This window comes from Sinohyriopsis cumingii, chromosome 3 (genome assembly GCF_028554795.1).
Source record: "Sinohyriopsis cumingii isolate HCF-2022 chromosome 3, ASM2855479v2, whole genome shotgun sequence".
NCBI lineage: Eukaryota > Metazoa > Mollusca > Bivalvia > Unionida > Unionidae > Sinohyriopsis > Sinohyriopsis cumingii.
The window spans coordinates 24,035,906-24,047,506 of record NC_142963.1 but is presented as its reverse complement, the minus strand read 5'-3'; the positions used below and the strand labels follow the sequence as shown (position 1 = coordinate 24,047,506).

The 11,601-nt window shown below is 34.2% G+C and overlaps 1 protein-coding gene across 1 annotated transcript; it reads left to right on the top strand.

The window, feature by feature from the left end:
• The first annotated feature begins 3,133 nt into the window (after positions 1-3,133).
• On the top strand, positions 3,134-10,140 carry LOC149802546 (beta-microseminoprotein-like). The gene is made up of 3 exons (XM_089951290.1): positions 3,134-3,286; positions 8,654-8,774; positions 9,924-10,140. The coding sequence occupies exons 1-3, from the start codon at positions 3,193-3,195 to the stop codon at positions 10,054-10,056; spliced, it is 348 nt and encodes a 115-aa protein (XP_089807416.1). The 5' UTR covers positions 3,134-3,192; the 3' UTR covers positions 10,057-10,140.
• The last annotated feature ends 1,461 nt before the right edge of the window (positions 10,141-11,601 follow it).

The window sequence follows — 11,601 nt, the reverse complement described above, 5'->3', positions numbered from 1 at the left end:
CTAGACAAGCCCAAACTCTATTCCCCATGTTAATTACCCTTGTCCCTAGAGTGGCCCAGCAATTTTCTCCATGTTAAATTTCCATTGTCCCCAGAGTGGCCCAGGGGGTGTCTGTAATGCTAATTCCCATTATCCCTAGGGTGGCCCCTTTCACTACTCACGTTCACTTAGACTATATTCAATAAAGGAGGAAGAATATTTATTTTCCTATTCATATACAAATGCCAAATATTAAACATGAGCATTTTAGCAACGCTGTGGACGTTGTAAAATAATCGGGGATTGTATCTTTTTGGCTTAATTAGAGATTTGCTGGGGACAGATGATTGGAAAGCCGCCATGATCGTGGAAGTGCGGTTTTCCTGTATATGTAAGTAAATCAAACAGTGAATACAAAATGACATTTAATAATTGGATGATCAGAGGAAGAAAGTAGGTAAACGTGCTTGATGAGTACTTTAAGGGCATTAACTAACATACTGTTTACCAATGAAGAACTTTGTTGTACAGCGCACTAATATCCAAAGCTTTAACATTATTGTTTTGCTTTGATTCAGTCGATTGAGGTTTCAAACCAGTTCGAGGCTAATATGAGTTGAACTGATTAGAAACAAAGAACTGCTGATCGCCACTCACAGACTTATATGGCAGCCATTAACATTGATACGTGTCTTCTCCATGCAAATGCTTCTATATACAATACAACTATCATGATCAGTCACCAACCAATCACAGGAAGCTTTTGAGAAAAATAGGAATTTTTTTTCTTAAAATCAGACTTTCAGAAAAGTAAAGATTAGTTATATTGTTTATCATGATTACTGACTATTCCTAAGGGGGCCGCGTGGGTATTTTTGAAAACCTCTGACAATAGGCTTGTTAAGTCGTGGACCTCATGTGATGTCACGAATCACTGCCTCATAGATAAAAAGAGAATGTAGCCCCGGCTTCGGACAAACATTGCAATGGAATACTAGCTTGTCATTGGCCAACTGAAAATAAGTTATACATAAATACAGGACGTCATTTTCATTAACCAATGAGATGACAGTATTCCATTCAGCGGGATCTCACTTGCATATTAAGCGGGCGCGATCACGGCCATGTCGAGCAGTAGCGTGGGAAAATGGTGTGCCTTAAAGGTATGATATTAAGTAAACCTTTGGATAGGGATACACAGTCGAATGCCTGAACTAAATCTCGGTACCAAATTTATTAAGCTACGCAACTTGAAATATCAGCGTTTATTCTTAAATAGGGCGTGCGAGCAAGGAGACAAGTGTCCTCCCTTGTAGTTGTAATATAGTACATGTATGACGGGTCAATTGCAAGCAACGATACGAGCCCCTGTGGAAAATCCACGGTAAGAACTGTCGACCAACGAGAAGCTACTAGTTCGCTTTCTCACACACACACACACAGAGGCAGAAACTGAGACTAGACGTTACTCGGACAAAGATAGGATGGCAGTGATAGATTCATGCTGTATAGTATTTTACAGCTGTTTTATCTGCTTTGATGACGGATTTTGTGTGTGTATATTGGTTTACATAATTATTCACTGCTTTGATGTTTGATTGGTGTGTGTATGTTGGTTTACATAATTATTCACTGCTTTGATGTTTGATTGGTGTGTATATGTTCGTGTAATTCTGTATTTGATTTGGTGTGTGTATATTGGTGTACATGATAATTCTCTTATCTAATGTTTGCTTTGGTGTGTGTATGTTGGTATACATAATAATTCTCTGATTTGATGTTTGATTTGGTGTGTGTATATTGGTGTAAATGATAATTCTCTGATTTGATGCATGAATTTGTATGTGTCTGTTGGTGTATATGGTAATTCTGTGCATTGATGTTTGATTTGGTGTGTATATATTGGTGTAAATGGTAATTTTCTGCATTGATGTTTGATTTGGTGTGTGTATATTGGTGTACATGATAATTCTCTGATATGATTCACGCTTTGGTGTGTGTATGTTGATGTACTTGATAATTCTCTGATTTTATGCATGAATTGGTGTGTGTCTGTTGGTGTAAATGGTAATTCTCTGCATTGATGTTTCATTTGGTGTGTGTATGTTGGTGTAGATAAGTATTCTCTATATTAGTAGGAAAGCAGCATGCTTGGAAAATGTCAATGTTAGGGCTATATCGGACATACTATAAGAGCAAAATCTGATAACCATCACGACTATTATCAACTACCAAGATACTACTTGTGGAACAATTGTTTGTCATTATAACTTGTTTGGGATCGGTCAGAAATTGTGACGAAAGTAAGAAAGAAAAAAGCTAGTGTAATGTCTGAAAAAATATACAAAAATATATAGCATAAGTAGAGTAGCCAACAGGATAATCTATCAGACAGACTCCACTTTCAGGACTTGGAAGTACAACAATCGGACAGACTCCACTTTCAGGACCTGGAAGTACAACAATCAAACAGACTCCACTTTCAGGACCTGGAAGTACAACAATCGGACAGACTCCACTTTTCAGGACCTGGAAGTACAACAATCAGACAAACTCCACTTTCAGGACCTGGAAGTACAACAATCAGACAGACTCCACTGTCAGGACCTGGAAGTACAACAATCGGACAGACTCCACTTTCAGGACCTAGAAGAACATCATGGCAGTCAATCACGAAAATCAATGCATGGAGAGATATTTATCTTTTTTCAATCTGAAATGTAATAGCTGATATTAGTGCTACACCAGCTTGTTTTGTTTTGTTTTTTGTAAAATGATCGTGCCGGTAGCAATAGATGTACGCAATGAACACGTTTATGAACAGATGTTGGCATACGTCCGATATCCCTGATGCGTGTGCGCTTGGGTGTCACATAATTTGTAACAAGCATGTTTTAAAAGAACACTGTAATTTTATTCTTGTTTTCCGGGCGCACATATGGAACTTTATTATTGATCCACTGGTTTATAATTCAGCACGAAATTTTTATATAGAAAAATCGTTTGAAACATATACCTGTTGTGTCTAATATCTGCTCCTGCTGTGTTACTGTATTAATTTGACACCAAAGGTAAAAGAGAAATGTGCGTCTACAGTCGAGTAATGAAATTGAAAATGATTTTTGTATTTCCGTTATGTCAATACTCCTCGGTATATAAATAGCTAAATCTACCTGCGGATAGAGTGAGTTCGACAATACTATTCTACAAACCATGAGGGCAAATCTTTTCATCGCCGTTGTTGCTGTTTGTGTTACAAAGGCGCTTTGTTTCTGCTTCATCGGCCCGATGCAGGTGGAAACAACAGGTATTATGTGCGCATATAGAATTATGTAAATTAGATTACTGAAGTTCTAATAGTATCTATCTATCTAGTAGCGTATGTCACCTCTCGTTCACTATCTAACTATAGATCTCTCTCTCTCTCTCTCTCTCTCTCTCTCTCTCTCTCTCTCTCTCTATATATATATATATATATATATATATATATATATATATATATATATATATATATATATATATATTCTGAACGTCAGGCAATTCTGCAAAACGATACGTCATTTCTGTTAACATTGGATCACGTGTTTTTTGGGGTCAAAAATCCATTTTGTATTAAGAAAGAACGAACGTACTTTAATTAAGTACTTTAATTAAGAAAAGTGATATTCATAAAGTGTACAAAACTATCCCATATTTCGACTCGAAATGCATATGAAAATGTTTTTCTAAATGTGAGCATGAAGACCCACTGTATGACCTTCTTGAACATGTAACCCAGTAAATCCTACTTACTATGTATCTTTTAGAATCATACAAATAAGTACATTATATAAAAGATGAAAATGTATACCTTAAAACAATACTGCATTTTAATCCAAGTTTCAATTTTTGCAAGATGTTGTCCCACAAGTACAAAATCGTCTGCTACACTACGTATCAACTTGCCGCTAGAACGGGATTCTCAAGAAATTCCCCTGCGTATAGTCTGTTTCGAAATTCTTTAGTAATTTGACCCCACAAACAAGACGTTGTAAATTCATTACATTCTATTCATTGTTGTTTTTCTTCCATATAAAAGCTTATTATTTTTTAAATATAAAACCTTGAACTTTACTGTTTATTTTACAAGATCGGTTTAGTTTGCTTAAATATCTCTTGGCATTAATTAGCAATGTTACGTTGAGATTTATAAAACTAGCTATAAACCTTACCTAATTATTTCACTAAACTGCTGACAGAATCAGTCCAAAGTAATGTATTTCATTTCTATAGCCTGATGGATAAACATTACATCTTTTCAGAGCTGTGCGTAGAATAGGCCGACATATCGTGAATTATGAAAATACGGGAGTGGTATCACGTATGTCGAGAATTAATATTGTTTTGAACAGAATATTTTGGTGACAATTGGCTCTTTTCAAATGTTAAACATTGCAGTATGTTTTTTTTCGTCAATTGGTCGAATTCGGTATTCGTTTTGCTCCAGTATTGGAGACGGAAACCTTACGTGCGCAGAAATGCCCGACAGCATTATATATATATATATATATATATACATATATATATATATATATATATATATATATATATATATATATATATATATATATATATATATATATATACATGTTCTGCATATGTAAAATGTAAAGTTTTAGTACAAAGTTTGATATGTTCGCAAAGCTGATATGATTTTTGTTCAATTATACCAATCTTTATCTTCTTGTTTTAATGTAAATTATAGTAATAATTAAAAATAACTGCATAAATAGGCTAATGCCTCGTGGAAACGGTCTCCAACAAATGTAAATTTAGCCGAGAATTCCAATTCCTTTCCGTTGTTTTATCGCAGTCTTGTTTTGATTCACTTGAGTCTTATGTCAACAACAGTCTAAATTAATTATTTTCTGATTTATTTCAAGCAATCTTCGGAAAATGGGAGAAATAAATATTTGCATCCATACAATGACATCAATTTATTAATGAATTAAACACTCTGTTTATCGATTAGGTCACGTACAACTCACTAGATTAGGAGCTATGGCAGCAGATTTCGTGCGGTGGAATAATAACTACCTTGTTTAAAGAATCAAGTTTGCAAGTAGGAGGGTGTATGAAATCAAGAGTACACTTGTATATTTTTAATTTTACTTGATTGTGGGATGTTTAGAAGACTGTTAGTAAAATTTATTTTTTATATACCGGCTAATAACGTGAGAACCACATCATTCATATATTTAAACAAAACAAAAAAAAATATGCTTGTTTCATAGACCACATTATAATTTATTAAAAGTTGTGGCGAGAGGAAAATTATATTAAATATTTTTTCACAACATCAATAATGTAACAAAGCGATATTGAGATGATATAATATTGCACGAATTGTCTGTATCTATAGAAAACGCATATTTGTTTAAAAGCTTGGATTGTATAAAAGTGTCGTCAGAGCCAGCTGTTTTACAAAATAACACAAGACCATCTAAATGTTTGATTTGTCGATTCACGAATTAAAAAATATCCTGCAATGTTTTAGAAAAGACGAAGACGCAATGTTTTAATGTTTTAGAAAAGACGAAGAGTAGCCTATTGCATTATGTGATTTATAACATTGATACAAGCATCATAAATTCAGTATGGCATGAAGAAGGAATATATAACGTATTTTTCAATGTAACGCAACATTTATTTATGTTTCGCTTATTCTACCGTACAATTTAAAGGAAATAACGTTCAATTAAAACAACAGACACTGACCCGGCATCTGCTTTTAAATCAATCATTAGAATGGCAAAATTGTTTTTAAAAAATTCTAAAATAATGTATGCGATTGAAAGAATCGAAGAAACGCTGCAAATTGCTGAAAATCAAAGTTCGTCTTCTAGATTAATGTCTTGTTGGCCTATTGATAACGTCCAAAGCCAGCTTATCAAGCGTTTTGTATTCTAAGGATATTTTTGTACTATTTTAAATTGACTGATGAAGAACAGTATTGAATAAATCTTTAATAAAATCCTGAAAATAAGTTTCCTTAAAAATAATCGTGGGAACATAATAAACGGGAATATTGAAAGAATTGTTAACTGAATAATCTACCTACTCATTACATAAGCTAGAAAGGTCTACCTACAACTAGAATTATCAGTGTGATAAGACATTATTGACACGCATGCAACTGAAAAATACAACGATGGATGTGTTCTGAAATGCTCTTCATCGGAGATAGGGGAGCGAAAAATCGAATCGAAAAAAAAATATACAAAAATAAAAAAGCTGACAAATAAAGTTTGAAGAAGAGAAAGAGTTTTAAAGCAAAAAGAATAAGACTTTTTGGAGAAGTACAACTGCGTACTTTTCAAATTACTCAAATAAAAAAGCAACTTTAACGGAAACGTGTTACGTGAATCTAAAGGAATGTATGTGCAAGTATTTCAATCGAAATTAAATCAGAATATTAATCGATGTTTAAAAAAATTTCAAAAAGCTGACTGCCTCTATATGCTATTATAAAATCTTTGATCCGAAACGAGCCAAGCATGAATTTATTCGTTGTTTGCAAGCAAAATGATATAAGAGAATAAGCCGACTTTCTCGTTTTCTAAACAACTTTTTTTCAGCTGTCAGGGAGAGACAACATCTGTCTGTTTGCATAAATATATATTAGTCCCCCCCCCTCCCTGTATGTTCCAAACAGATAACAAATGTTAGCATACAGAAAATCAACTTATATATATATATATATATATATATATAGAGAGAGAGAGAGAGAGAGAGAGAGAGAGAGAGAGAGACAGACAGACAGAGAGAGAGAGACAGACAGAGAGACAGATACATAGATAATCATAGCACGATGTGTCGTTTGCGTAGAAGGCGTAGGTGAGAGTTCAAACACGTATCGAAAGAAAACACAAAACACGTGCCTCAAAACGTATTTTTTTAATTTGTTTTAAATGTGTTGTCAGTGGCATTCGTCACATAGCATTATGTAAATCGAAATGTTTCATGCCTTTTGTAGCATGCCCGTGCAAATATGGTGCACAGTTTTACAAATTTTTGAATGATTATCTAAACAAGGTCAGGATAGAATAAATGCCTTTAATATAATAAATATTCGTATTAAAACTAGCTATTTATCTTCTTGATTGAAATCAACTTTAAATCTGACTTTCTAAAAACATTTTAGAGGAAATAAAACTGAAGTGAGTAAACACTCGATTTCGGAAGTTTTACGAAAGTGGAAGTAGATGTACGTAATTTATCATTCTTGCGCTTTATGTTGATAATGCAATTCCGTAGTTGGTGTTGAAACAAAAATACCTTTAATATTCATTCACTGCCAGTGTGGTTATGGCATGTTGTATCAGTTTTGATATTCAAACAAACTGTGAAAAATGTATGCATGAACGGAAACATCATCTTTTGTGTAAGTTATGCGATGGATGTATGTATGATCATGACTTTTGTTCAACAAATTGTACGGACTGAAATGCAAGATGACTCTGACTTTGGTACCTTTTTATGCGAAGCAACTATTTCTTTACACAAGGCTACAGGTGTAGTATTTATCAGCCCCTCCATTGTTATAGTGGAAATTGTTGAGTTATATCAAAGCGTAGTGGAAATTGCTGAGTTGTATCAAAGCGTAGTGGAAATTGTTGAGTTGTATCAAAGCGTAGTGGAAATTGTTGGGTTTTATCAAAGCGAAGTATGCTAAATTTAAATAATCACCAGACGTGCATTTTAAATTGTTAAGAACAGAAAGCACCTAAAAATATTGGCAGAAGCACAACAAACCAAAAGAACAATTTAAAAACCCACCAGACATATAAGACGTATTTTAAATCTGTAAGAACAGAAAGCACCTAAAAGGTATTGGCGGAACCACATACACACACACACACACACACACCAGAGCAAAAATTGATCATGGCTTTGTAATACCCATTCGTTTAAATCGGTAAGAACAGAGAGCACCTGAAAGTTAAAAGAATCTGGGAAAATAACTGAACGTAAAAAAAAGGGTACGAGAGACAGAAAATGGTACTGCAGTGGCATGCAACACAGAAAAGGCATTGGCGATACAATGAAACACCAAAAGGTATTGGTAATGTTGTAAGACACAGCATATATATGCGACAGAAAAAGGTATTGGTAATGGTATGAGACACACAAAGGTATTGGTAACGGTATGAGACACCTAAAGGTATTGGTAATGGTATGAGATACAAAAAGGTATTGACAATGGTATGAGATAAAATGGTATTGGCAATAGAATGAGACACAAAAAGTATTGGTAATAGAATGAGACAACAAACGGGTATTAGCAATTTTTTGTTACACAAAAATGTATTAGTAATGGTACGTGTCACAATCCGAAAGATATTTTGGTTAATCACTCTCCATTGTTTGCCAGGAAAAATCAAGACCATATTAATAAAATCCGAAATTTCAGTATTTTTCTTTATTACCTATCACGTGAGATACGTTTTTAAAGTGTGGACAGATAAAATGGTCGTAATGTATTAACCTCTGTCCAGCGCGTGTACTGTTTAACTCTGAATGCGTGTCCGTTGTAGCACAACAAATCAGGGAACGATGTTTATTAATATTGATTTGTTCACAATTCGACTGTCAGAAAATATAAAGGATCTTTTCTATCACAAACCTTTTTCAGTTTCCGGGAAAATCAGGGAGTACTGCGAGTATGAAGGCATAAAGATGATGAAAGGGGCGAAATTTGATACACTTGACTGTCTCAGATGTGCATGCAGAAAAAATGGGCTTGAATGCTGCGGGTAAGTTAATGCATTACAGACTATTCTTGGAAACGAAAATGCCCATTAAATGGATTATCCGTCCCTATATGCATTACTTTATTCGAAATTCCACGCCGATGAGGAAATAATTTGTATATGTGATCAGGATGCATCAAACCTGTCAAATGGACATATGCTCAAATTAAATACATGCACCACCGCCACCACACCTCTCTATTGTTTTCAAACGTTAAATAAGAGGAAACATTTGGACGAAGCACCACATACAGGCATATTCATTTGTTACCAAAACATATTTAATGATTTGTTTGTATTGAACATCAGAAATATTTAGTTTCCAAAAGTTGTGTTGCGTTTATTGAGAACGGGACCAGGAACTGGAAGCATGGAGTATTACTTGAACTGGTCTTAAAGAGCCAGCACAATGTATTCAAACTGCAGTGTCACTGACAAGAGTACTAGCATCACAAATGTATTACTAAACAAATTCATCCAATTTAATGCATTATTGTAATCACAACAAAAATAATTGATATTTTTCTAAGATTTTTTTTCTATAAACGTGCCGACTAGTAAAGAAGGTAATAAAATACTTGTATAAAGTAAATGTAACACAAATGTCTAAACAGAACAAAATGCAGATGAAATCCTACCTCTTGATTTAATGAATTGGATGAAAAATATAGATAGATGTGCATCGCTCTGGTCGGAAAAGTTTATTTTCATTACATTTAAAATTTGCATCTATTTCATGCAAATGCCACTATTTTCATAAAGTTCCCAATAATCTATGCCGAATTTTGTATGCATCGTCGTAGTTACTAATTAACGAGAGTAAGATTGCCTTGAGACAAACTTGCAACTAATAAGCTTGATGTATGTATGTATGTATATATATATATATATATATATATATATATATATATACACACACACACACACACCGCACATACAGAGAGATGGCGCGAGAAACAAAAGGCTCGATTTCTGTTAATTAAATTCGATCCATATTTTGATGGTGTAATACTGATAGTGCTGTCCGCCTGTAATGAGTCTTGGAGTTTTAGACGCATTTGTTTCGTGATGACGATTGATTGAGATCGCTGGATTTAACATAGAAACAATCTTTATTATTTTGCTACGAAAATTCAAAAACTTCCGTTTCAGTATTGGAAGCATGGTTATACAACCCCCTCCCGGATGTGATATCATCAAAGATGGTTGCCAACCGCTGTTTGTCATGTCTAAAGACCACACCAAACGATGTGGAACCGGAAAACCAGTCTTGAGAAGCCCGTAGTAAAGATACGTGAACAAAATATATTTAATGTATGCGATAATTATAGTTGTTCAAATAAGAGGCTATTAAACCTTTCAACGACTGCGTGACAGATACTTGTCATTCATCTATAGCCCCCACCGTCTTCAAAATTCTGTTAAGTGTGTTCTTTTCAAAAGCATTTCACTGTCACTGTTATTACAGGTTTACCTTCTATTTGTTCTTTTGAACTAATAAGTTGTTCTTACATGCATACATACATACATGCATACATACATACATACATACATACATACAAACATACATACATGCATGCATGCATGCATGCGTGCGTGCGTACGTGCGTACATACGTACGTACGTACATACATACATACATACATACATACGTACGTACATGCATGCATGCATACATACATACATACATACATACATACATACATACAGTGTTCCATGCCATAAGGGTTTTTAATTGTTTACGCGCTCCCTTTTATTGCATTTCACAGAGAGAGAGAGAGAGAGAGAGAGAGAGAGAGAGAGAACACAAACAATAGTTCTCTCCTCTTTGCTGGCAGAAATGAGTTGCTGAAAATTACAAGTGGGTGTAAGTGAGCTTATTTCATTTTAAGTCGCAAATTATCGGATACATGGTTTAATCAGATAATAATCATGGTGTGAAGAATGAGCAGTTGTCATCCTCAAATTTTATTTTATTCATGATGCCTAGGTACATTTTAAACAAAGTCTGTCACATATTGTGAAGGGCGTATAACCAGAAAAGTTAACCATGTCAACTGACTCTATCCTTGGACAATCTGCTTACTAGATTTGATGCGCTCGTTCTGCATCTTAGGTCGTATGCCTACTCAAGCTAACTAATAAAAAGATAATATTAATAATATTTGTATAGTTATATGTATATATTAACTTGGATTTGTTTAAAAGCAGTCGCCGACATTTACACGATTTCGATTGCGAAAAATGACTGTTATGCGTATTTTGGTATCCAGTATGTGTGTAGAATTATTTACCGCCTATATGTGTATTTGTTGTAATTAATATATATGTATATTTTTTGTAATATATATATATATATATATATATATATATATATATATATATATATATATATATATAGTTGTAATTAATAGCCATCATGATAATTTTTGTGCGTAGACATTTAGTAAACAGCTACAAAATATACAAGCAATTTGAGGAATCTAGGTAGGAATAAAAACGTGTACATCTCAACCATTATCACCAGCGAGATGTACATTTGCCATGCTTCCTCCACCGACATCTTATGCTTCCATGGCACATTCACGTGACACTAACGACTCAATCCCCATACACTGTAACCCCGAAGAAGAGGGTTTAGTCGATGGTTTTACAGACATATGGATTGCGGGCAGGAAATATTAATTAAACGTTAGGCAAGAAACTCTAAAAATCTTCTTGTAGCCACAAAACTACATTAGAGTTTTGTTCTGAGTCGAAGGAAATAACGAGTTTGATTAAGATGGATAGGTATTCTTTATGCCACAACAAATGAGTTCTTTGCCCTGGC